The sequence below is a fragment of the Penicillium manginii genome (genome assembly GCF_028828005.1).
Source record: "Penicillium manginii strain IBT 31320 chromosome Unknown utg000002l:1.0-5564898.0:1.0-5567710.0, whole genome shotgun sequence".
Taxonomy (NCBI): Eukaryota; Fungi; Ascomycota; class Eurotiomycetes; order Eurotiales; family Aspergillaceae; genus Penicillium; species Penicillium manginii.
This window is the reverse complement of record NW_026643103.1, coordinates 2013250-2038413: the sequence shown is the minus strand read 5'-3', so window position 1 is coordinate 2038413 and position 25164 is coordinate 2013250. Positions and strand designations below refer to the sequence as shown.

Below are 25164 nucleotides of genomic sequence, written 5' to 3'. Positions count from 1 at the left end.
AAAATTTCCATCCGCTTCCCTCTAACTCCGACGAAAAGCAGATGAGTACCCGTCGTCGTCTGCAAAAACTTGCATCGCGTAGCCCGGATTCTGTCGCAATCCCTTCATCAATGGCCAATTGTCTCGCCGCTCCAGCAGCAGCAATCATGCCTAGTAGATAACGATTTTAGCTTTCCCTTTTTCTCAAGAAAAGAAAATATCCTTGCTCTTCTTCCACATACCAGTGCTCAATGCGACAGCAACTGTTTTCAAGTTGTTTGCTGTCAAAGTATCTCCAGCCACAAAGCAGCCCCGAGCATTCGTCTCTCCATTCGCGCGACTCGCAATCACATACCCTCAATCCGGTCGACATCGGCAGCGGAAAGAACTGTCTCGTCCTAGACGTTTCCTCTTTTCAGTAACTTCCAAAACCGCAGCCGATTGATTATTCTCGTTCTTGTTTGCATTATGTTGGAGACTGCGCTTCCCTAGTATCTTATCTTTTTTTACAGGGAAAGTGGAAGGTGCATTCGCACCTGCTGAAGTAAACAACAAGTCAACAAAGGCAACTACGACCACCAGAATAAGGTAAATATAATAGGGCCAAGGACGGAATTGGTTCTCTTGACCCATCAATGTTCAGATCTGCTGTCATTTGCCAGAACTGAACCAAGTATTTCTTAGGGACGTTTTCGAGAAACCACTCATGAATCTTCTATCGATCCAGCAGGACTCTTCAGTCACGTCAAGACCGCGCCGCATCGGGTGCTGGGTTGAGATGGAAAGAGTTTTGACCATCCTGTTGCTCTGAAACAGATAAGCTGGCCTGAGGTTTCATCTCTGTGTTCTCGGTCTTGGATTTTCGAGCATTTTTTGATCCCATTTGGTGTCTCTCGCTTGGACCCATTTTGGAAGATGTATTGGTGTTCTGTTGTGTTGTATTCGATGAGTTCTGGAGTAGTAGGGGTAGTTGCAGTATCGACTCTTTTGAAAGACCCAAACCGCTTCGTAGTAACTCTTTCCTGGTCGAACATCTCTCTCAGCAAAGCGTAGAGAATGTAGCGTAGAGAAAAAACTCAGGTAGTGATGAGCCCCGGTTGGGACACAGCCTGGAATCAAGCCAGTGCCGGTTGCCTGAATCTTGCCAAGGAATGGTTGGCTACTAACCCCTTACCATTCTGAAGATATTCAAAGAAGTCATGATGTGCTGCTTCCCACAACTTGAAGAGATTCTAGGTTCAAGTTCCTTTTCCGTTCATATCCAACCCCAAAGCCTTTTTTTCGCGAAACAAACCGGGTCTCTTGGAGAGTATGACAGAGTGAAGATTCCAGGGTCCCAAGGTTCAGGTTCAACTTGAGGTTGAAAGTACAACTTAGTGCCTTCCTGGTGGAGGCAGGTGCTACTGGTTTGTTTACCTTTTTCTGGTTGCCGTGCTTGCCTTTATTGACTTCAAACTGATTACTTTGGCAGGTGCGAATGCCAATACACCTGCCACCTTCCCTATCTCCTATGTCCAGTTGGTCTTAGAGCGTCGTAGCCTCAGGCTGCTTTGGGAACAGTTCGGGAATTAGACAGTAAGATACTCTGCAAGTACTAGTATACCCGGAGGAAACACTCTCAGATTAAAATCTAGTACAATCAGAAAAGAGTCACATATTCCCCGTGTAAAAGATAAAATAGAGAAACGCCGACTCCGACACCGCGCAAATAACGACGAGAAGAATCGCACCCAGCCCGACCAAAAGCAAACGCAACAAATACAGCTTTAGCGCAAGTCATAAAAGGCGGCAACCACGCTTCGGTGGTGGTGGTATGACTGGGGGGCTCCTATATTATCACAGCCGGGTTAGAGGATGCCTTCCAAAGAAGAAAATACCTACAACCCCCCAGGGGAGGTCGAAATATAGCATGCATGATGGGAAGCCAACATACTGATGCAGCGCGCTTCCTCCCACCAGACGAAACGCGTAGCGAGCAAGAATTCAATTCATTAACGTCCTCTTCAGAAACCACTTCGTTGTTGCATCCTTCAACCTTGACGCCACACTTGAGAAGAACGCTGACAGTGCGCTTGCGACCTTGATCATCTGTCAAGCCATCGGCCTGTTGGAGGGCTTTGAGGATGACGGAGGCTAGTCTCGCGGCTTTTGCCTCTCTATCCTGTTTCCGGGCCACAGTTGCACTGGCGTCATTCTCGACTTCGGGTGTCTGGGTGTCTTTCTTCGAGAGAGGTTGCGATGTTAGGGCTAGAGTGTTGTTGTTGCCCACTACATTGATGGTTGCATCGATGGTTATCGCGAGCGGGTTGGGCTCATCCGTGTAAACGATGTCAGACATCAATTCCGGCATCGTGAATCTAGGTGGTAGGGGGTTGGTGCTGTATGGAGGAGGTGCTGGTGGGGGATGTGTAGAGTTGCTGCGGTTTGTTTGGGCTTCCATGAGCTTTTGTAGCAGGTGGCGGAAAGGGTCTGGCGGTGACATAATGAACGATCAAACGCAGTATTCTGGGAAATTCCGTGTGAAATGGAGTAAAGAAGTGGTATTATTTATGCAAGCAAAGTGGGAAATGATTCCAAGGGAAACATGCATCCCAGCAAGCTTTATGTACTGCTAAATCATCACGCTGGCTGTGGGGGGCTAAAAAAGCAGGAAAAAGAAATAGACCAATGAGTGATGAATCATGATCTCGATCGCACCATTGATGAGTTAATGAGGTACTATTGTGCAGGGGGCTGAATAGACAGGAATAGGGCGAATGGGGAACTCAATGGGAGGGCATTGATTGTTCTTTTGGGCCTCAATGGGTGCACGTGACCCTATTATGCCCCAGGTACGGATGCCTTGTTTGGTCACAAGTAAACCTCACCCTCGCCACGAAAACAGAATGTTGGCGTCCGTCGCCGGTCAAATGGTCCATGCATATGCAATAGTCCTTCATAGAGCGCATTGCTATCCCCGGGTCCTGTTTCGATGGTACCCGGTTGGGAAGGTTCTTCCTCAGCCAGACGGGTCTGTCGAGCAATCACTGGCGTTTCCTCTGGTGGGAGAAAGCGTCAGGTTTTCTGCTCGTATAATGAAATTGGTTGTTGTGGTACTAGATCCCGCCGACGGGGAGGGAAGTCTCCTTACTCGTACTGTCGGACGGCGTGGCCTGATCAGGAATCGGTTGACCTGGGTAGTAAGGCCCGCCCGGGTGAAGGGATTGCGCAGTCTGTGATAATTTTAGTAAGAATAATAGCCCGCATAGATCAACATGATGATACCGGAATTTCTGCCACGCTGCGCTTGACAGCCAAACCGTTACGGGTTGCTACTGACTTCGCGAAATTCGTCCCCTTCCACCTCTACTTCACGATCGCGAATCCGACGCATCAAAGCAAGGAAGTTGCTTTGCTGGAACTTTTGGTTTTGCTCGTGACGAACGCTGTCGAGAAGTTGCCCTGCTGTTTGAGCAAGAGCATCGGCATCGTGAGCACGTGTAAGTGGGTCTTGCTTATCGGACTGAGCGATAGTATCAGATCCAATGCGGGCGGTATCGGACCTGAGATCATCGAGGTCTGGAAGAACGGTTCCTGGGTCGGCTTGACTGATTTCGTGCAGTGGCAACTCATTTTCAGCAGCAACCTCGGGCTGTTGTAACTCGTCTAGATTGGCCCGGGCCTGGTCGAAGGCGGCCTCAAACGCAGACTCGTCGAATTGCTCCACGGGCGCTTGGTGTTGCTGTTGAGGTGTATGGGACATTTGCTGCCCGTTCATCGAGGTGTTGTACATGCCATAGCTCGGAGCAAACGACGACTGGAATCCGCGGTTTGCCATCGGCTGGGCTTGTATATGGTGGGCTGGGGCGGGTTGTTGATGCTGGTTCATAAACTCATTGTGCCATCCTCGTTGGTTTTGCGCAGCCGGCGGGGTGTGTATTTGAGGTGCTGATGGGCCAGAGATATTAAGGTTTTGGAAGTCCGATGCCCAATTGGCACTCGGGTGCTGTGCATGGTGAAGTTGTGCCGGTCCGCCAAACTGTGCTGGATGTTGCAACTGTGCTGGATGTTGAAATTCTTGTAGTTGAGGTCCTCCGAGGTTGGCTTCGAAAGCAGCAAACTCGGGGTCAAGGATTCCATCGCGAGGGCTTTGAGAGCGGAAGCCCTGGTCGTCTAAATTAGTATTTGGGGTCCTTTGACTAGAAAGGCTTGCATACCTGAGCGGAAGGTTGTCTGGATGTTAGCCGGTCCTGTTGAAGAGTCCGATCAACAGACGTATGCTTCTGGAAGTTCTGAAGCGCATTGGACGGGCCACATAGCGCATCGCCCATGGTGTCGAGTATGTTTAGATGGTCAAGGCGTAAGAAAGAGGCAGTCCAAACAACGGGCCCAGTTTCAGGACAGCTGCAGCTTCTATAAAATCTGGCTCACGAATAAAAAGCAAACCAAGTAATCGATGAGTCCCAATATACAATGATGTACAAGACAGGAGAGTCGCCGCACCGCGGAGAACCCCACGGTTACCGATGGACCGAGGCACGTGCCATGAGTAACGTGACCCGCTTAGTCATTCTGATAAGAGATAGCAATGCGGCCAGGTTGTTTGTACGTCGGCCCTCGCGCAGCTCCCTCAGCTCTATTTTGCGACTTTCATTACCCCACGCGGTCCTGACAAAATGGTGTGCTCCATTCAATTACCAGTTGTGGTACCCATGCTAATGATTGATGTTTAGGCGGCCGCTCAGGTGATTTCCAACTCGGGGCACGAGGACATGATTGTACGTTGTGTTGAGCTGGGGGGGTTGACGGACCATATTCGACATCTCCTTGGTGGGTGGATGCGATTGAACTCAGCTGACAATTCCATTATTGTTGTAGCACGATGCCGGCTTAGACTACTATGGTCGCAGGCTAGCCACCTGCTCTTCGGATAAAACGATTAAGATCTTCGAGATTGAGGGGGAATCGCACCGCTTGGTGGAGACCCTGAAGGGGTGAGCATCGCCTTCAAAGCAACGGGAATACGGAACGAATATTGAAAGCTGACCTGGTCTTATTCCCAATTGTTAGCCATGAAGGTGCAGTGTGGTGTGTCGCATGGGTAAGTGGGATGTCCCAAAATAACCTCAACTATCTGCACCCCAGCGCAAGTGGACTGACAACTCGTTTCGCTCGCAGGCTCACCCCAAGTTCGGCACCATCCTAGCTTCTTCCTCCTATGACGGCAAGGTCCTGATCTGGCGAGAACAACCCCAGAATGCCACCTCCCCCGTCGGTGGCAGCACATGGACTAAGGTCTTCGACTTCTCTCTCCACACCGCTTCCGTCAACATGGTATCGTGGGCCCCTCATGAGAGCGGTTGTCTCCTTGCTTGCGCCTCCTCCGACGGCCATGTTAGTGTTCTCGAATTCCGTGACAACAACTGGACCCACCAGACCTTCCATGCCCATGGAATGGGCGTGAACTCGATCAGCTGGGCCCCCGCTGCTTTCGCGGGTAGCTTGATCAGCTCCAACCCCGGTCCCGGCCAACAGAGACGTTTCGTTACGGGTGGAAGTGACAATCTCGTCAAGATCTGGGACTACAAGTATGTGCTCATGATATAATAGATGCGATGCACCCCCGCATGGCCATCTTTATGCTAACATTGATCCCCCCCCGCAGCTCCGAGTCCAAGACCTATAACCTTACCCAAACCCTGGAAGGTCACTCTGACTGGGTCCGCGACGTCGCTTGGTCTCCTAGCATCCTCTCCAAGTCTTACATCGCCTCGGCCTCGCAAGATAAGACCGTCCGCATCTGGACTTCCGACGCATCTAACCCGGGCCAGTGGACAAGCCAAACACTCGAGTTCGACACTGTGCTCTGGCGCGTGAGCTGGAGTCTGAGCGGTAACATTCTCGCCGTCAGCGGTGGTGACAATAAGGTCAGCTTGTGGAAGGAGAACCTCAAGGGCCAGTGGGAGAAGGTGAAGGACATTGAGGAGTAAATTGTTTCTTCATTTGTCTCGAGCTGCCTATTCCCTTTGTCCATCCCATAATCCATGTTAAAGACCTTTATTTTTTCTTTCTCCTCTATCGCTATAAATTTCCCCCCCCCAAGACGAAAATCTCATGAGACTCCTTCAACCTTCCTCAAATAAAACTTCCCCGTTCAACCCCCCATTCCCCTAAATGAAAAGCCACCCGTGGACTGTATCAACCGTACCAGTCTGACATCGCAGCTTGGTAGTCACGGAATTATTTCCTAGTCATGCAGGTAGAATGAAGTCTCAACGTCCCAAAAAATGAAAGGCCCCCGACCGCTCGGGTCTTTCAGATCCAACCATCGGCCCATCATGACCCTGCCACCGGGAAGAAGAATCGCCTCGTACCCGTGAACCCAGTCCGACGAATTTATATCCTGCCCCATAGCAATGATGGCAAAGCAAATCCGAGCCCATCCCGCGATTCCCCCATAGGGAAATGAGATATCTTCCTTGAACCCGAATACAGGGTTCAAATCGCTTCGCCTGGCCGTAGTAACCTTGTGATCCTTGGAAGAACACGCGGTGTACATCCGAATCCTCGCTCATGGGGATCAAGGCGTTGCATTCTACGGGCCAGAATCCATCGCCAGTCATCTGCAGATCCAGGGACTGCTTACCATTAGTATCTTATGAATATTCATGGAGGGCGGCAGGGTGTCAGAGACAGATTCCATACCAGGATATCAAGCAATTGCGATGCAATATCCGCGCAAGTCTGGACCACATTTTTATTCAATTGAGTCCGAGTTTCAGGCATCGGGTGGAGGCATGCTGGATATTGAAAATGGTAAGAAGGTATGTAGATATCAGCCCCTGCGGAACGAAAACTCACAATAATAACCGATCCAAGACGAGCTGAGGTCCGATTCGATAGCACCGTATCCCTTCCGCATCTTAGGCTTGTGGTCTTCGGGTAGATCCTTGAATGTGAGATAGAACGTCATCTCTTCAGGGTCCAGGAGATGTCGCTGCCAGAAGCTCCGGACATGCAATAGCTTGGTGAGGTCAAGGTTGTTGTGTGTGATATATGGGCCTTTCAGCTCTCCTCCAAAGGAATAAGCTATAGCGAGTTCGTATTCATTTCGAGGACAGGGCTCGGAAACCTCTCTATGTAAAGCCAGGGCAGTGAGGCACTGTATCAAAGTTAACTTTTGTTGGTTTTCGCTCACACCACTTCATATTACTTTTTCTCGGCTTACCAACTGGACGGCACAGGTCAATTCGCATGATCGCTGCTTCTTCGGACGACTGAGGAAATTCGTCTGCGCCATCACTTCTCGCAATCTGTTGTATGTTTTTGGACCACTGGACTGGAGAGGGAGAGTCAAGGACTCGATGAGCATGGTATGGATGACGTCTAGCCATGTCTGCTCTTTCAGGTTTGTTTTCCGCCCGTGAAAGTCCATCCGATGCGAGAGAACAACGGCGCGAGTCTTGTATTCATATGCCAATTCTTCCATGCATTTTTCGGTGGGTAGGTCGTAGTTGGCTTCGAAACGAGATCTCCAGATGCCGGTCGACGGTCCTAGAATTCGAGAATGCATTTCTCGGCATGATCTGGATAGATTGATAACGTCTCTGTCAGTCGGTAGAAAGTTGGCGAAATGATGGAGGATCTATCAAACTCATCAATAGGCCATCTCGACCGAATAACGTATAAAGAAGCTTCATCGCAGCCAATATTACCTCGTTTGGGACTTCCAGGATGAAACTTTGAGGGCGGGAGCTCAAAGCTTCAACCTTCGAGGTTGAACACTTTGTTCCTTTGTATGCCATTGGTTGGGAAGTTAAAGTATAGAGCGATGTATCGAATGAAAGAAAATAGAATAAGAAAGGGGACCGAGGTCAAATATAAAATGTATGTACTGGGGTGTATATGTTGAAAGCAGAAAGTAAGTCTCACTTGGGCGACCGATGAAAAGAGCATATTGCACCCCATGAGACAGCACGCGAGAATCACAGCAACAGCCTCTCCTTGCCCGGAGCATTAATTCCCATCGCAGATCAACCATCATTTCGGAATGATCCACAGGCTCAACCACTCTTCTTTATCACCCGGGCATGCATGGCAGTGATCAATCCAGAAAATCCAACAAGATGTCAAATTGGATATCGCGATATGTCGTCTAAGCAAGCCTCGAAGTACAAAGTCAATAGTCGGTGCACTCTATGTATGCTTCATGCTCCGTCTTCGTCGCAAACGCAAACTCTCCTCGACGCCCCATCCATGCGCCAAAAGGCCCTTAACATCTTCTAGGCCCATTCCGCTCATTTCTGGATAGATTGCATGGACTGCCACCCAGCCCACGGCACACACACCAGCGTAGATGACGAATGTCCAAGTTGGAGAGATCCACCGCATCATAGGCAAGAAAGTGAGGCCGACGACGAAATTCGATGCCCAATTTGTCGCTGTGGCTAGAGATGATCCCAAAGACCGGACATTCAATGGGAACAGCTCTGCCTGTTGCCATGGTACATTGCCGAGTCCGAAGGCGTATGATGCCACGAAGACAGTCAGACAGAATAAGATCAACAGTGGAGAATTCGAATTCGAATTCGCATTCGGATTCGCATTTTGTGCGCTCTCAGGTTCAAATGAAATGTCCATGGAAGAAAAGACCACCGCGCAGGCTACTAGAGCGAGAATCATCACTGGAATCGAATAGAGGAGAATGCGACGACGCCCAATCTTATCAATCAGCCCGAATGCAAAAAGAGTGAAAACGAAATTGGTGGTCGCCACCGTGAGAGACGTCAGCGTTGGCGACGAGAATGAAAGCGCGGTAAATATGATGCCTGAAAAGTACATTAGGCTATTGAAACCGCACAATTGCTGAAGTCCTTGGAGCATCATTGCTATCGTCAGGGCCCTTCTGTTCCCGCCGACATAGAACAAGTCATGTGCTCGTTGAGATGTATCGTGGAACCAGTGCATATTCGCATCTGGGACTTCACTCTGGCCCATCTCCTCGGCCTCTTCTTCGATTTCTCGTCTGATGCCGCGAAGGACGCGGCGGACTCCTTGTTCCCGGTCGGGACAGCCGTGATAAATGCGAGTGAGGACTTTCGCCGCTCTGTCTTCCGATCCGGCCTGCACAAGCCATCGGGGCGTCTCTGGTAGAAAAATGAGGATTGCAAATTGTAAGAAAGCGGGTGCTGCCCCAAGACCAACGATCCAGCGCCAGCCTCCGGGTATTTCGGAGAATAACCACCCAACAATATAGGCAACCACCTGGCCACCAGTGATGAGCAAGGATAGAACAGTAACAAGGCGGCCTCTTGCTTGTGTTGGCGCCACTTCTGAAATATACCTGGAAGGAAGGAAACACCATCAGTTGAAGCCATGGAATCATGCAGATGGAGAGGTCCCAGACTCACAAAGGCGTAATAGCACTCGCGCTGCCAACCGCCAACCCAACAATACTGCGACCAATAATCATTCCCCCAACCTGACTTGTAAACGCCTGAGCCAAAGCGCCGAGCGCAAATAGAGCATCCGCAGCAAGAATGACTTTCCGCCGACCATACTTATCCGCAAGCACCCCGGTGAACGGACTAGCGACGAGCGCAAACAAACTCGTGCAAGAAGTAATCAGACTCTCGTCCAGAGTTGTCAAGGGTCGATTCGAAAGGTCGGAGCCAATGGTCACTAATGTAGAGGAAATGACGCCGGTGCTGGAGTTTCATATGGACAGTGATCTTGTTAGCCCACTGCTAGTTCACCGTCTATTTTCTGTTACGCCGGTATATACTCACTCGTATCCAAACAAGAGACCGCTGATTCCGGCAGAAATCGTCAAGATCCATATGAACCATCCGCCGGCGTATTCAAGCTCAGGCGCGAGATCGACGTTATCGGCCGGATCGGGAGAGAGATCCCCGTCATGGTCGTGGTCGTGGTCGGTCGGAGTGAGGAGCGGGGCGTTGGGACCAGCTTGGTCTGCCTCCTCGCGAGAGCTCATGGTGTGTGACTCTCGGTTCTGTGAACCATCTAAATTGCTAGGACCCTAGCTTTTGCTGTTGGAGGAAAGTTGGCACGGGAGCTTGCAGGTCCCCCCCGGGTTTTGACCATCGGTAGCCGATAAGCTGGATTGCCGTGGACCCACCTGACCTTTCCGAAGGAGGCCCCATGGGACGCCGACACATCTATAAGGGCCCAGGGGTATCGAAGTGTTTTGGAGATTTGGGATATTACTACTTTCATAAATGTAGGGTAATAAGTAGAGACATATAGACAGCACTTTTGATTATCTACTCTAAGCTTAGTGCTTGGCCACCACACCCGCCGCATCAGCCTGGGCAGTAATCTGCTTCTTATAGGCCTTGACATCGCCGTCAAACTTGTGCACAGTACCCTGGTCACAGACCCAGAGACTCTTGCAAACGTTCTGCAACATGGTCACGTCGTGAGAAACCATAACCACACCACCCTCGAATCGCTGCAGCGCGTCGGAAAGCGCATCCATACCCTCAATATCCAAGTGGTTAGAAGGCTCGTCCAGAACCAGGATGTGAGGGTTTGTCAGCGACAAGCAGGCGAATGCCACACGCGACTTTTGACCTCCGGAGAGGAATTCCATCTTCTGTAGACCTGTCATACCGGTGATACCGAACCTAGAGAGAGAGATCATATGTTAGAATATTCAGTTCGGCGAGAGGCATGAGTTGCCGTGGTTCGGGGTCAGGAGATTCAACTTACGCGCCCAAATGTCTTCGATAATCCTCATCGGTCTTTCCGGGATAAGTCTTCGCCATGAAGGTGACGGCACTGGCATTCATATCCAGAGCATCAACGTGGTGTTGAGCAAAGAATCCAATACGCAGTCTAGAGTGGGTGGAGATCAATCCCTTCGTGGCTTGTAATTGGTTGGTGAGCAGCTTCAGCACCGTTGTCTTACCCGCACCGTTGGGTCCGACAATACCGATACGCGAGTCCAGCTGCACGTCCAAGTCGACGTCCCTGAGAAGCGGCTTGTCTTTGGTATATCCGAAGCAGACGTCGGTCATCTGGACGATAGGCGGAGAAAGCTTCTCCACCTCGGGGAACTGGAAGTGCACGGTGTACTCGCTCTCGGGAGCCTCGAGAACGGGCATCTTTTCCAGCTTCTTGATTCGGGACTGGGCTTCTGAGGACTTGGCGGCATTATAACGGAACTTGTCGATGAAGGATTGCAGGTGGGCTCGCTCGGCCATCTGCTTCTCGTACTCGCGCTTGGCGATCTTCCTCCGCTCCTCCTTGGTCGCGTAGAAGGACTCGAAGTTAGCACCCCGGTAGTAATCCAGACGTTCGGAGTGCTGGTGGACGATATCGGTGGCAACTTCGTTAAGGAATGCACGATCGTGAGAAACAACCAGGACGGTACTGGGGTATCCTTGGAGGTAGTTGGCGAGGAAAGTGATGGACGGAACGTCCAACATGTTAGACGGCTCGTCAAGAAGTAGGAGATCAGGTTCGCAGAACAGGGCTCGGGCCAACGCCAGACGCATTCGCCAACCACCAGAGAAGGTCTTGGTAGCATATTGCTGTCGCTCTGGAGAGAAACCAAGACCAGCCAGAATACTGGCTGCCCTGGACTCTGCCTTGTCAGATTCCATTTCTGAAAGCTTGGAATGGATATCAGACAAGGTGATATCCAGGCCTTCTCTGTCGTTATCAAGTCTGGCAGCATCCTTGGATGTATCTGCCAACTGAGAGCGCTCTTCTTCGAGGACATTCAATTGTGATGTGATCTTCTCCTGCTCTTTAAGAAGGTGCTTGCGCCATACATCTGCGTCCAGAACAGCTTGGATCGCCGAGGTATCATCACCCGTAATCTGATAGAGAGAGTCAATAACCAGCCTTTGTCAACTGGAGGGCTCAAGACATCATCACATACCTCTTGTTCGACGTGGAGAATAGAAACGTGTGTAGGCACGGCAACTTCTCTGCGACTCAGCGCACGTAGCAGTGTAGATTTACCAATACCGTTCTGACCAACAAGACCATAACGACGACCATAGGCAAGAGTGAAAGAAGCATCCGTAAGAATACGCAGACCACCAATAGAGATATCGATATTGTCCAGCTTGATGTCCTTACTCTTGGCCGCGGAATCGGAGCCCAGCTGCAGAGGGTTGACGGCCATGTAGAACTCCTCGTACGACATGGTCTCATCGGGCTGGCTAAGCAAGCGAGAAGACTCGTATTCAACGTTCTTCATCTGCTTCTTCTCCTGCTTGGCGCGAATCTTGCGCTCGGCCTTCTCAAGCTTCTTCTTATCGACCTTGGACTCGACCTTTCGCGCATTGGCAGATTCCAAGTCCACGTTACCGCTTGTCAAGCCCAGAGTTGAAGACATGTTCCGCTGCGAACCAACGTTAATGGCTTGGTCCAGTTTCTTCGCCGCGAAGGGCATCTGCTGCCTCTCCATATCGATGCCGTTCGAGGAGCTGAGCGTTGTAATGAACTTCTCCACCAGGCTGGTAATGGCGTCACGGTTCTTGTCCGAGAAATCTCCCGAGGCAGAGACAAGCAGGTCGGTGACGGACTCGGCCGCCTCGGTCAGGGGGGAAGGGGCATTGGTGTCTTCGACATATTGGTGGGAGGCATGAGTCAAATATCCCTATCTTGTGTGAGCTCCTGCGCCAGGCTTTGCAATGGTTCTTTGGCTGATTTGCGATATGACATACCACCGAGTATTCGGAGATCACACGGTCCAGTCCGGGGATCTGGGATTGGAGTTGGGACTCCATTCTTGGTCAGATGAGTCAATTTTAGGATACTGCGGTTAACAATCCAAGATCCTGGCGTAGGATCAGCAAAGCGTCCACTCAATAGGGTCCAGACACTTTCTGGGGTAATTCGACCTCAAAGTGGCGTGTTTTTCGAGGTGCGTTATCGATAAGATCATGTGATCGAAACCGCCCTCTTTCCTAATTAGGATAGCACTCATATAAGGTAGTTTAGTACTATTGGAACAACATAGAAGATTCACCGCAGTAGAAAAATAACCACTTGAAAGTAACTACAGAGAGTGCGCGGTATGGAGGCCGAGACGAGATATTTCGATGGTACAGGTTGTTAGAATCCGAAAGGTGCTGGGAATTTTAGGCGAGCGTTGAAGCAGTTGGAGATCATAGCAGTTAGTAAGAATCGGACTAGTAGTATCTGTACTAGCTACAAATTTTACTTTTGTTCCGTCATTCTGAAATCTAAGCAGAGTCTGGCTCATACTACACCCAATCTACACAATTCCGCGGCTACTACGAGTACTGAGCCGAACAGCCACTTTTTCCAGGCTGTCAGGCTCACCAAGCTGACCGCCGATGTGATAGCAGGTGCATTTCAAATCACAATGGCGTTTGCTGTGAATGGACCTGCATGAAACAAGCATAACACCACGAAGCTGTTACACATTCCTCTCAACCTTACTCCAGGTGTCAGGGTACAGGGGTACATAGGCTCAGGCTCTACTGTGTAGATGTCAATCTCATTATCGCAAAGCGGGGCTATGTGTACATAGTTAAAACGGCTATCTCAAAGACGAGCTCGTTAGAATGCCCAAGGATATGCATCTGTAGAAAGCTTCTCACAACAATGCAGGCCCGTGATGAGACCGCCTCTGATCGCCCTGAGAGACATTTTAGTCGCAGCTGGTGAATACGAAGTGAATTCTTCTGCGGCTCTCCATTGGAGTCACAGATCCTGCAATGACGATCACAGTGCCAACAAAGCTTTCTTGTCTGAGAATCTTGATTCGAGGCTGTACATGCAGATGATCTCGGTGTGATGATGTTTTGGTTTTTCCCTTTCGGGCTTGTGCTCATCAGTCTTGATGGCCTAGACGGGCGGAAGAGATGCGCGTTTCGATGCTGCAATTTTCTATAGGACCGAGAACTATCTATAGACAGATCGGAAGTATTTCTGTTTGTAGGGCGTACAAAGTAAGTCGTACGGCAGAACTCCTTCGGTTACCTCTGATATTAAACTCATTTGTGCAGTTTCTTTCCTCCTTTGCTGGTCTGTGATGCGGCAATTCGCGGTGATCAACTTGTCCCGTGGCCGAGTATTTCAGCCCGGCTCTCGGAAGTATAGCGGCACGGTAAAAAAGGCATGAAATTGTGGCTACTGGAGTATTTCCGGAGACGGCCCAATGGTGCAATGGGGGAGTTTGGAAAACCAGCCGACGGTACAAAAGATATCTCAGTTTGGTCTACATCCCTCGGCCGGGGCCAGATGAAACCGATAAAACGGATATCGACAGGCCACTCGAGAGGGTGATCCTATTGGTTACGCCAATGCTAACGATAGGTAAGAATAGATCCCGTTCGCGTTAATGGATTCGGAATACAAAGGACAAGGTACTCCGTCCTCTGTACTCCATACACAACGTCGCTTAATTCCTGGTAAGATGAGCATTTGCACGAGGTACAAGACCAATTGTGGGTCCAGTCCTGGCGCCTGATTTCAAGGATATCCATGTCAATGATTTGTATAATGAACACTATTATTGACCTTCCCTAGTCGACGACCGTTCATGTCGATCGCCAGCAAAGGTGACAGGGTTCGCGCTGTTCGGCGTGTCCCCGACCGGCTGTGATCGTCGTCCTGGAAGCTGGGAGGTAAAAGCCAGGGGGCGCGAAAGAAATGAAATGGACCACGAGGTGATGATTTTTTTTTTCATTTTTTTTTTCATTTTGATTTTACCTTTCTTTGTCCGCGAGCTTCTTTCTGGCAGAATCATATCTGACGAAAGGTAAGCGATACCGATTCGGCAGCAAGAACCGATTGTTGTTCGTGTCTGACCCACGGGGGTTTCCCTTTCATTTACAAGAGTGGGGGGAGCGATGACGATAGGGATCTGTGTGCTATCGAACCTATGCCAGGTTTGTGTTGTGGTCATCAATTTGTCCCCAGTGTTTTTTGGTTTTATTTATTTTTCTTTCACTCCGGGAGTGGTTCTCTACCAGTCTGTTGGAACGGGACCCGCTTGGAACGGAGATGAAAGCAAGATATCGAACCCTCGCCGTGTGATCAGCACTCACAAACAACGGATCGAGTGGATGTCGACGGAACTTCTCGAAGAATGGAAGATGTGGCGGACGCAAGATGAAAGATGCTCGACATGGCAGGTGAGTATGGAGTACGGAGTACCAACGTGTCTAACCTGGCATGCCCAGTGCCAGTGGTACTCCACTTCCCCTCAATGCGGTGTGTTTGGCCTGAGGGTAAAAACTGTAGAGACGGGTTGGGGATTGGACGAGTAATGTTTCAGAAGTTAGCATCTCGCAGAAGGACAGAAGCAGGTCAGCTCAAGTTGCAGCGAATGCACAGGCTCCAAGATGTTTACAGGACCTCGGGAACGGTTCGTTGTCCAGTCGGTGGACACAGATCGGCCGCACTGGACCGCTAAGCCACTAAGACCCCCTGCGATCGCGCAAGTGGAAGTATCCAGGCAAGGCTAAAGGGGGCCGAAAGACGCGATCCCAGCCAGCCGAGACGAGATATGTGGGGAATTCTGGATCTGTTGGCTTGTTTTGCACCTTTCAGCGGTGCCACCTCCACTCCGCCACGTCTGTTCTGGGCGGACTTCTCCGGCCAGTCGTTGGTTCCAGGCTGGATGCTGGACATCTGGACACGAGTAGATGCAATATGTGAGCCGCAAGGGGGAGACTCGGAAGTGGGCCGCCTAGCAGCAGAACTTGGTTGAGAGTGGTGGAGGGTTACGATGACTTGCAAGATGTCGGGGGTTTTGGTCCACTCCAACGTGTGGCAGCCGCAGTAGGTAAAGTCAATGTGAGTGAGTACGGGATGCATGTCAATTAGGATACTAGTACCTATGAATGATAGGTATCCATGCTAGATTCTGTACTTGGTACTACGTGGGTGTGCTTGATATACCACACAGCTGTAACTTTCCTCTATCGTGTTTCTAGAGTTTCCCAGGGAACGTAAAGTAAAGTCAAGACCACTCGATCTGTCACCACCTTCTTACTCCCTGCAGGCCAGGGCCAAAATAGTTTGCTGAGCTCCTAGCGTGCCTAATTTACCCTGGGCTGAGTTTAGCGTTGATCCCCTCTTCTTGTCTTCCTCTCCTTGTTATTGTTGACCCCATCTTCCCTCGTCATCGACTTTCGGCCCTGGTGGGCTTCAAGGTTTCTGTTTCTCTTTCATTTTTGCCCTTTGACTTTCCTTGACTTTTTCTCTCTGGGAAATTTCCCTTCGTTTGGCTTTTGGTTGAGAGATCTCCGTCTTTCGTGATTCCCGGGAAGCCGCCTCTGCATATTCGATTCGATCTTGTTTACTCTCCCCAGCCCCTCCCCTCCGCCCTCCACTCTCCACCCTCCGATTCGCTTGCCCCGATTCCCTTCCTTTTACCTACCCCCCCAAATACCCCAAATGGGATGTCATTCGCAAAGACTCACCCTGCGGAGCTAAGCTGGAGGGTGCTTGACACTCTTCTCAGCGACCTCTGAGGATGGATCACGTCTCAACTGTGAGTTATTCCTCCGATCCCCCCTGCTTGCGCCGATACTTGATATCCCCGACCAACGCGTTCTAACCGCTTCGTCAGCTTTGTGCATTGAGCACGGTAGGAATCGCACCAACTGGTCTAGCCCTCGGTCGTGTCGAACGATCCAAGCCCAACCTCCTTCGCCGGAAAACCCTCCCTTACGAACCCCCCCGTGCTTCCTACATCTCCAGAGGCAACCCCGGTCGATGTCAGGCCCAAAACATCTCGATCAAACCGTCCTAGTCTAGCGGCCGTGGACTGGACGATTAATGAAAAGCAACCGGCGACCGATGGAGCGAATCTTCCTCGTGGTAATCAATTCCAAGAGCCAGACCTTCGTCGTGCATCGCTATCCTTTGGCGCGGCCAGGTACCGTCGTCGCGGTCAAACATTAACCAACCCGCCCTTGCGAATCCCCGAAAATGCCCCTACGGAAACAACTGAGGCGGAATCGCATTCGCGTCGACCGTCAACAAGCTGGTTGCGCCGGTTATCCATCGTTTCCTTTCAGTCTGACAGCCCGTCGACGAATAGCCCGGTCACACCTTCTTTCAATGGATCAGCCAGCCCAATTTTCCCCCGTCCAGTTAGCCAACATCGAGCTCCCAACAAGCTCGTCAAACGCCCTTCGACAAGGCGTTCTAATGCCACTACCCCTCTTTTTGTCAATACTGCTGTATCCCCTCGGTCAGCACTACGCCGACCTGCGACAAGCTACCAGCGGTCATTACGAACTCCCATCACTCCAGATTTCGAGTCGCGCTTCTCAGAACAATTCCCTCGTTCTGACTCCCCAGCGATTGAAGAGTTTGAATTCCAATCACAGGATGATTGGAAGCCATTCTTGATCCCAAAGGCAGAAGGCTTCTCTGAGAAGCTCTCTCGGAGACTTTCCACTGCTGCAGCTCCAATAACCCAAGGTGTGAGGCGTCTTATCTCGGACTCGGATACGCTTCCTGCATTGATTTCAGCAACCACTATAATGAACAAGACCGTTGTGCCCCGGGATGAGCATGCAGAACCGGTTCAGTTCCGAAACCCGTTCCAGGCACCAGTAGAAAATGCTGGTCCTCGTCCTCTGCCAGCATCCAAACCTGGACCAATTTCTGGAACAGCTTTACCTCTACAAACTTTACCAACAGAAGCGCCGGCGCCGCCAGCACTGCCTCCTTCTCCAAAGAAACCTGCTCACAAACATTCGTATTCATTTAATGACCTTGAACCGAAAAGGATCATTGTTAACACGGTGACAGCGACGGGCGCTCCGATTATTGGACCTCGTGGTGGATCTTTGAAGCGGGTCAAGGGACGCACATTCTCTATACCTCGTTCGGATCTTTCCAGTTTAGAAAAGGCACATATAAACTTACCTTCGGCTCCGAAGCGGCGCAATATCACTGATCCCGCTGTGTTCCGTCGGCCACCGCCTCTCACATCCCCGAAGTACCTGGGTCAACTTTTAACAGGCAATCGGCGGGTTTGCCACGATCAGTGTCCCACGACTACAACATCGGCCTACGGCATCACCGTCCTTTAACCACCGATGCTGTTGATCTCTCACCCTGGCCGCATTGCAATCGACCACCTAGTTATGCACCATCTTCCCTTCGGCGCCGCCCTAAGAGACACTCCATTGCAGCGTCTGACCCGGCTTCGACTATCATTGGCTCTGATGATACCCGCGTCTTCACCTCCGGCGACGAGTACGAAACTGATTTCATGACGGATTACTGGGATTCTATCCGCACGCGTGGGACAGAAGGCAGTGGAGTGAATGGGTTGACCGAATTGAATGGGCTGAATGGCCTTCGAATCGAGACGATGTTCGACAAGGCAGGCACGCAGTTGTCAAATGAGGAAGTCGCGACCCTGGAGGATCTTCTTCCGCGAGGCTCGTTTGCTTCCCGCGTTGAAAAGGATCCTTCACTCTTCTCCGACTCTCTTCTTCCTTCTGTCACCCGCGTTCGCTCAAACGATAACTTGTCATTCTCTGATGACGATGGTGACAGTCATAGTATGATCGGAGCCCTGCCTGGTGAACGAGATGGTCCTTCACTTCAGATGCCCACGGCCTTTCCTCTTTCTAGTCCCCTAGAGTTGTCGGGCCCTAGCTCGCCCTCCATGCTTTTCGCCGATTCTCACGCCGAAAAATTGCAGCCAAGCCAGAAAATGAACATCTTTGACTGGTCGGAGCAGACCCGACTGGACAGGGATCAGTCCGACTCCGAAGCTCGTCCGAGTACAGTGCATGGGAAACAAAACGCCATCGATCGGGGAAGCCGTGCAGCTTGTCGAAAGGTGCCGTCCAGTATTCACCTTCGCAGCCAGAGTGTACCTGTGGCAAGGGACTTGCCCGCAAATGACTCTCGCCAGACCTCTGGGAAATTTGGTACCTGGGGCCTGGGGAGCAAAGGTGTAAGTGAGGACTGGGACAGCGACTTTGACTTTGATGACGGTGAGGAGGAAGATATCCCCAGCCAGAAGACCAAGAGCACCGAGTCCGAAGCTCCGGCACAATGCATGACGGTTCCCCAGGCCATTCTCGAACGCCAGGCCAGCCTGCGCGGTCAGTACGGTCAAGTACAAGAGTTGACACTTCTGGTGGAGGAGCTCAAGCGGCTTCGACACCAGGCCAGTGTCTTGGATCTCGTCGGTGGCCCATCAAGCGAGCTCTGGAAAGAAGCCGAGAGCATTGTCAACCTTGCCACCATCGACGACGAGGAAAATCAACGCTCGCCCCCTGGGTCGCCTTCATCGCTTACCTTCAGCTTCGACGACTCGGATGACGAGGGATTGACCGTTCCATCGACAAAGCGCGATAGCGATGGTTCATGGCGAAGTGCAGCGAAACAAGAAACCACGTTAACATTACCTCTGCGTCAACCAAAGCGCGACAGCGAAAGCACCTGGCAAGAAACTCCCACCAGCAATAACCAACCATATGATCAACCACTCCGACAACTGTCTAAAAACTCACCCAAGTCGAAATCGGTCCTTGATATTTTGCAGCCACCTCGAGGTCATGACCGATCGGCCACCTTGCCTGACTTGAGACCGTCCTCCCGTGCTCAAAAGCTCCCGTTCGATACATCCTCACTCCGCAACCTCGTTGTCCGTGCCGGAGTAGTCACTCGGGCCCTGAAAGAAGTCATCCGCAAAGCCGAAGGCGTGGACCCGAACCCGCAGGGCTCATTTCCTTCCGATCCACCTTTCCGACGAATTTTTGATCAACCCTCCATTGCAAGCTTCGAAGCCGCTTTGGCCGAGATGCACTAAAAAGTTCCTTTCGATCTTAAATACCCCGCCCTAATTGGCATAATATTACACCTCCTCCGCCTGCACTATCTTCATACCCGACCAAGCAATCCTCCGTGATTCCATTCCAACTTCATCCATGAGAATTTCCTTCCTCTTATTCTCACCCTTCTACTTTGCTCCCTCTTCGACGTTTTTCATTTCTCAAGCTCTTATAGAGTGATGACATATTTTCCTTCCAGTCAGGCGACACTAAAAGCCATTGCATCTTTGTCTGTACAACTTCTTCCTGTACATTGCTCCATACCTTTTTCTACTTCTCCTTTTTGCCTTTTATCTATTATCTTTCTTATGTGCAAAAGCCTGCACCCGAGTCTATATGAGCACTCTTTGGGTTGGGCAAACGTGTCCCTTTTTCCTTCATGTCTCATTTTTCCTTGAGTTGTCCCCGGTTCCTCATTCCTCTTTTCCTCCTTCCCTTCATTTTGTTGCATATTTGCGCGGTGAATATCTCATAATTGCGCTGTAATAATCAAAGGGCGGTTCGCGAGGATTGTATCTGCTCTGTGACGATATTTCTTTTTTTTTCTTGCGGACTGGCTGGAAGTATGGCCGTTCGATGAACGATGAGTGGTCAATGTCATGCATATTGTTTCTACACGGGCGAGGCTCGGATAGCATTTCTATTTGTCTATCAACATGAATACTAGTAATAGAAAATGCTTCTCATCGACCGGGTTCTACTCCTAGTAGGGGTTTCTAGTAGCAGTACAGTAGCAGTACAGTAGCAGTAGCAGTAGCAGTAGCAACTTGAACTTAGTAAACTTCAAATAGACTCGTGGACCGCACCTAGTAGTACCTAAGCCGCCCGGTGCCCAGGTGGAGATATACCCTCCAGGGCTCCAGGACTGTTTCGTCAGATCCCAATGTCAGAAATTTCAAGCCAGATTGAAATTCAATAAATCTTGGAAGTTCAACTTCAACTTCAAGTCGAAGTTCACTCGGCGTGACCTGAACCTTGCTCGGAGTTGTGTTAGTACTACTTGGGTACTAGTGATATATATCGTGTCGACAACTTGAACCGACTCTCCGCCACGATCTCATAAAAGTTCATTGGAACTTGAACACTCCAGGGCTACGCCAAGGGCTACTAGATAGCCAACACAGCGCAATCAATTACAGCGCCCATTCAGCTAATTTCAACCCATTCTCCAATGCAGAGAACAGGTCCAAGATAAAGATATGCAGCCTCATGTATCTCAAACGGGAGGGCTTCAGTCGAGTACCGAAGCGGTAAACGTGCCGATCCGCACCAGGGGCATATGCGTGGATACATTAATCACCTAGTGGAATGGATCCAAAGACCCTGGTCCAAATAGGAAGTACTAGTACATGAATATAGCTATTAAACTACAAAGTGCAGATGTGATGTATCGGAGCACGTGACAGATCATGATCCCATTGAAGGGGCGAGATAAGGCCACACGGGACGGAAGATGAGCAATGATTGTTCAAGTTGAAATCGATTCGAGTTTAACCTTTGACAATGGCATTCACGCTCTGTTAAAAATGCCAGAGCTAGTCCATCCAATGATACCTAGGTAGGTAAAACTCTACGAGAGATGCGGTCGGATCGGAGAGGCCATAGACACGCGCCCACCTGCGCCCGGGAAAGGGGATCCGAAATCCTAAGCTAGATCGAAATGGAAATGCTGCATGGGGTCATCTTCAAGGTGCATGCATGTCCCGGAACAGAGGCAGGTGAGCTCCATAGCTATAAACCTGTTGTGCTCCGTAATCGTATTAGTAGTAGGAAGGTCATGATCAGGGTAAATCTCGGGTTAGGTTGGTTTGGTTTGCTCTGCTTTGCTGCTTGGCTTGGCTTGCCCCGCCCGAGCTTGAAACGAGGACTCTGGGGGGGGGAGGAATGTGGCGTTAAATGAGGGAGGGCGGCCGGTGTCTCATGTTGAGGGATAAGGATCGGCTGTCAAGACGTTGTCAAGTTGGAGAGAGAGTGGCCAGGCCAGGTCGAAGGTATTGTTTGTATTGTATTTGTGTTTTTGTGTATCTGTGTATTGTGTGTGGACGAACACAGCCCCATCTTTGCCCTTTGCCCTTACATTGGAGAGAGCTGTTCGCCTCATCTCCGGTTCAGGGGCAGATGAATGCTGATTGGTTGTGAGGTTGGCGGGTTCCTGACAAGGCGGGGCCCTTGAGAAGTCTCATATCCTTGCATGGGTTGACTTGGTTGTGCTTGAGGGAGATGAGATTGCATAAATAAAGGGAGGATAGGAGAGTAGTCATGGATACTGTAGTCAGATATAGTCAAGGGGTTGATCTCAAAATAAATGATCCAAAATAAACAGAGCGGAGAAGAGAAGAGAAGAATAGGAGAGTTCTAAATTAAGGAAAGACTCTGTTCAGGGGATGCGGAGACGTCGTACTGACTTCGTATCAACCAGTGAACTAGCGTGCTTCTCCCCTTCTCCTCTTTTCTCTTCCACTGGACTTCCACTTTCATCTTCGTCTTCATCTTCATCTTCATTTCCATCTCGTTCCTTCACTTGGCTGCTGGCCGCCACTCGTTCTTGGGCTTTGGTCCGTTCACTCATTTCATCATACACCTACGCTCTCTACTTGCAACCACCCCCCCCCGACGCCCCTCATTCTTTCCACCTTCGACACCTTCGATCTCCATCAGCCAAGCCCTTCAATGTTTCGATAATCGTTTTTGGACTACCATCGCCTTGTTTTAACTGCCTGATTTCTACCGATTTGTCTACCACCCCCGGTCATCTACCACCATGCCTCACGCCCATCACAATATGGCGTTGAGGCACTCCCACGCCCGACGAGAGGTCATCCCAACCGCTAGGCTGCCGTTCCTTGTTCCTTCGGATACAATCCACCATGCCCCGTCTCTAGTCGCCCGAGCTCCCGCTGCGGAGAGTACTGGCGAAAAGCCCACCAGCAACATGACCACGACTGTCTTGCCAGTCGTACTTGGTGCAGGGTATGTCGATCTGCGGTACAAAAATACCATTGACATCACTGACCCTCAAATAGTGTCCCCATTCTTTGTGCTATCATTGTCCTCATCGTTCTCCACCGTCGCCATGTCAAGAAGCTCATGCGTGAAGACGCCAATGACAAGCACAAGTCTCTCGATTTCGGTATGGATCTGGATGCTGTTCCTGGAGGGAGAAGGAGAAACGGCCCCCCGGGCCCGAATGGCATGCCCCAGATGATGGAACCAAGCCACACGAAAGGAGGAATGTCGATCGACATGATGCACCCTTATCTCCTGCCCCCCCGGACTCCATGGCTCCCAGGAGTCATTGCACTCGATGGGTCGATCAATCGACGATGACAAGTACCGCCCGTCAGCCGTTGGTGCTTTTGCTGCCGCTCACCCTGACAACCGTTCCATTCGCTCCCGACCCCATCGTGACGATGCATCGAGCTTTGCTGGTTCGACGTCTCGTTTTGGTGCTTCCGAAGAACCAAAGTCTGGGCTGTTGCAAAACGCCCAGCGCATGTCCCGCTCCTCGCCTCCTCCCGTCTACAAGAGCCCCTCGCCCGATTCATCTACTCGTTCCCATGCCCAGTCTCCTCAAGACCGTCTCGGCCCTGTGCCTGGCATGGGCCCGACTCCTTCGGATCATGGTGAACGTGGTCTGGCCATTGGAACTGCGACTGCCGGTCACCCCAATGGTCAGGGCCAGGCACTCCCGTACCCCGACTCGAATACCGCAAGTCTGCATTTTGATACCGACCCTCATTCTTATGACAACCATCAAGACCGCCCCAACTTCCCTCTCCCAGAACCTCAGGCGGGAAATGCTCAGTCCTCCACCATGCAACTTCCCCGCATTTCTCTCCCGTCTAGTGACGTGACGAGTGACTATGGAGATGACCGACATGAACGCCGATCATCCCTGATGATCCCTGCCGTCAATGTCCATGCTGCCGATATGCACGAAGAAACACCAGGAAAGGATACCAAGCTGCCGGAACTTCCAGAGGAGACACCAAAAACCCTGGACACCCATGATGTCCGCCGGGATACTCGCCGTTTGACTCTCGGGGTGCGCCCTCTGCCACCAGACGACCCGACTGACAACCCCGAGCAGCGTGCCAACCGGATCCGATCTTTCTACAAGGAGTACTTTGATGATAGCAAGCGGGAGACAACCTACATGGAAGACTATGGTACCGATTACTACGATGACGGTACCTACGCCTATGACCCAGCTACCGGAGACTACTATGATACTAGCGCACCCCCACCCATGCCATTCGCCGAGCCTATGGGCCGTCGTGCCATGACACCTCCCCCTCGAGCACCTCCTCGCTTCCAAGGAGCCGCTCGCCATATGGCAACAAACTCAGCCGGCAACGGGTTCAGTGGGTACAACACACCTCCTCCACGAGCATTCTCATCCGCCTCTGGCGCATTCGGGGCCGGTCCCCGCGCTCCTCGCCGCCCAATGCCACCCCCAGCCCCTCTGCAAGTGCTGCCGACCCCTCACATGCTCAAGGATGACATGTTCGCCCACGAGTTTGCGCCCGCCCACACCATCCGAGACCGAGCTGCCGGTCGACCCGAGACTCCCACTGGCGGCATGCGGCCCTATAGCCCGGGCATGCGTGCGCACACGCCGCTGGCATCAGCATTTGACGAGCTCGCCGCCATCCCCAGCCCGCACATGCTCCGCAAGTCCGGCACTTTCACAAGTCTGGACTTTGCGCCGCCGCCGCGATTCAAGAACGAGGGAGGCCCCGCTAGCGACTCTGGTAGTATCCGCAGTAACCGCACTGGCATTTCCAACATTCATCAGAACAATGTGCGCAATGGCAACTACCGCGTCAGCCGACTCCCACCTGACATGGTTGGCACCAAGGATGATCTGATGGTCTCACTGAAACCCGAATGGGACATGAACCGGTAAAAGCAAAGGCGCAGCAAAAAGTGTTGAAATATCAATTTCTTTTCCGTCGCGTCCCTACATACATTCTTGGCAGCTACTGCATCGTTACGACCCCATTCTGTTCGGGTCCGGGATTGGATTCTTTTTGTTTTCTTTTCCCTTGGCCATGGACCCTGTGATGACCTAGCATTGTTCTTCATCTTTTTTTTCTTTTAACTCTACTATTTGCCATATTCCTTGGTGCTTGGAGTGGGGAGCGGCACACGCTCCCGATCTGGCTTGGCCCGGCTCTCTTTTCTTTTGATTCATCTTGTCATTTTTTTTTCTTTCCCCTCGTTTGTGGAATCTCCGGCGTATATAAGATGGTTGGTTTCATTTTGTCTCTTATTTATCTTTGTGTCTTCGCCTGTATATACCTATGCAATGGATCCCTCGAAGACAATCGGTGCCATGAGTTTACTCGTAAGCGAGATGGGGAGTGTTTGGAGTCTGTCT

The 25164-nt window shown here is 51.0% G+C and overlaps 9 protein-coding genes across 9 annotated transcripts; 3 read left to right on the top strand and 6 right to left on the bottom strand.

Annotated features, from left to right (window-relative positions):
• Positions 1 to 1826: 1826 nt before the first annotated feature.
• On the bottom strand, positions 1827 to 2461 carry N7533_002022 (uncharacterized protein; the record flags this gene model as incomplete). The annotated part of the gene is made up of 2 exons (XM_057098672.1): positions 1827 to 1856; positions 1913 to 2461. The coding sequence occupies 2 exons, from the start codon at positions 2459 to 2461 to the stop codon at positions 1827 to 1829; spliced, it is 579 nt and encodes a 192-aa protein (XP_056963808.1).
• A 613-nt stretch (positions 2462 to 3074) lies between these two features.
• On the bottom strand, positions 3075 to 4289 carry pex20 (the record flags this gene model as incomplete). The annotated part of the gene is made up of 3 exons (XM_057098671.1): positions 3075 to 3191; positions 3299 to 4123; positions 4176 to 4289. 3 exons carry the CDS (start codon positions 4287 to 4289, stop codon positions 3075 to 3077), a joined length of 1056 nt encoding a protein of 351 aa, XP_056963807.1.
• Positions 4290 to 4634: 345 nt separating this feature from the next.
• sec13 (GTPase-activating protein SEC13) lies at positions 4635 to 5948 on the top strand (the record flags this gene model as incomplete). Its single annotated transcript, XM_057098670.1, has 6 exons — positions 4635 to 4637; positions 4692 to 4736; positions 4837 to 4952; positions 5029 to 5059; positions 5104 to 5546; positions 5624 to 5948. The coding sequence occupies 6 exons, from the start codon at positions 4635 to 4637 to the stop codon at positions 5946 to 5948; spliced, it is 963 nt and encodes a 320-aa protein (XP_056963806.1).
• Positions 5949 to 6230: 282 nt separating this feature from the next.
• On the bottom strand, positions 6231 to 7531 carry N7533_002019 (uncharacterized protein; the record flags this gene model as incomplete). The annotated part of the gene is made up of 4 exons (XM_057098669.1): positions 6231 to 6596; positions 6664 to 6758; positions 6820 to 7120; positions 7187 to 7531. 4 exons carry the CDS (start codon positions 7529 to 7531, stop codon positions 6231 to 6233), a joined length of 1107 nt encoding a protein of 368 aa, XP_056963805.1.
• Positions 7532 to 8154: 623 nt separating this feature from the next.
• N7533_002018 (putative MFS myo-inositol transporter) lies at positions 8155 to 9952 on the bottom strand (the record flags this gene model as incomplete). The annotated part of the gene is made up of 3 exons (XM_057098668.1): positions 8155 to 9301; positions 9369 to 9665; positions 9747 to 9952. 3 exons carry the CDS (start codon positions 9950 to 9952, stop codon positions 8155 to 8157), a joined length of 1650 nt encoding a protein of 549 aa, XP_056963804.1.
• Positions 9953 to 10252: 300 nt separating this feature from the next.
• On the bottom strand, positions 10253 to 12722 carry N7533_002017 (putative AAA family ATPase GCN20; the record flags this gene model as incomplete). The annotated part of the gene is made up of 4 exons (XM_057098667.1): positions 10253 to 10604; positions 10690 to 11804; positions 11867 to 12592; positions 12660 to 12722. The coding sequence occupies 4 exons, from the start codon at positions 12720 to 12722 to the stop codon at positions 10253 to 10255; spliced, it is 2256 nt and encodes a 751-aa protein (XP_056963803.1).
• Positions 12723 to 16447: 3725 nt separating this feature from the next.
• On the top strand, positions 16448 to 19759 carry N7533_002016 (uncharacterized protein; the record flags this gene model as incomplete). The annotated part of the gene is made up of 3 exons (XM_057098666.1): positions 16448 to 16465; positions 16587 to 17926; positions 17950 to 19759. The coding sequence occupies 3 exons, from the start codon at positions 16448 to 16450 to the stop codon at positions 19757 to 19759; spliced, it is 3168 nt and encodes a 1055-aa protein (XP_056963802.1).
• A 2399-nt stretch (positions 19760 to 22158) lies between these two features.
• On the bottom strand, positions 22159 to 22350 carry N7533_002015 (uncharacterized protein; the record flags this gene model as incomplete). The annotated part of the gene is made up of 1 exon (XM_057098665.1): positions 22159 to 22350. One exon carries the CDS (start codon positions 22348 to 22350, stop codon positions 22159 to 22161), a length of 192 nt encoding a protein of 63 aa, XP_056963801.1.
• A 192-nt stretch (positions 22351 to 22542) lies between these two features.
• On the top strand, positions 22543 to 24690 carry N7533_002014 (uncharacterized protein; the record flags this gene model as incomplete). Its single annotated transcript, XM_057098664.1, has 3 exons — positions 22543 to 22751; positions 22805 to 23072; positions 23113 to 24690. 3 exons carry the CDS (start codon positions 22543 to 22545, stop codon positions 24688 to 24690), a joined length of 2055 nt encoding a protein of 684 aa, XP_056963800.1.
• Positions 24691 to 25164: the final 474 nt, after the last annotated feature.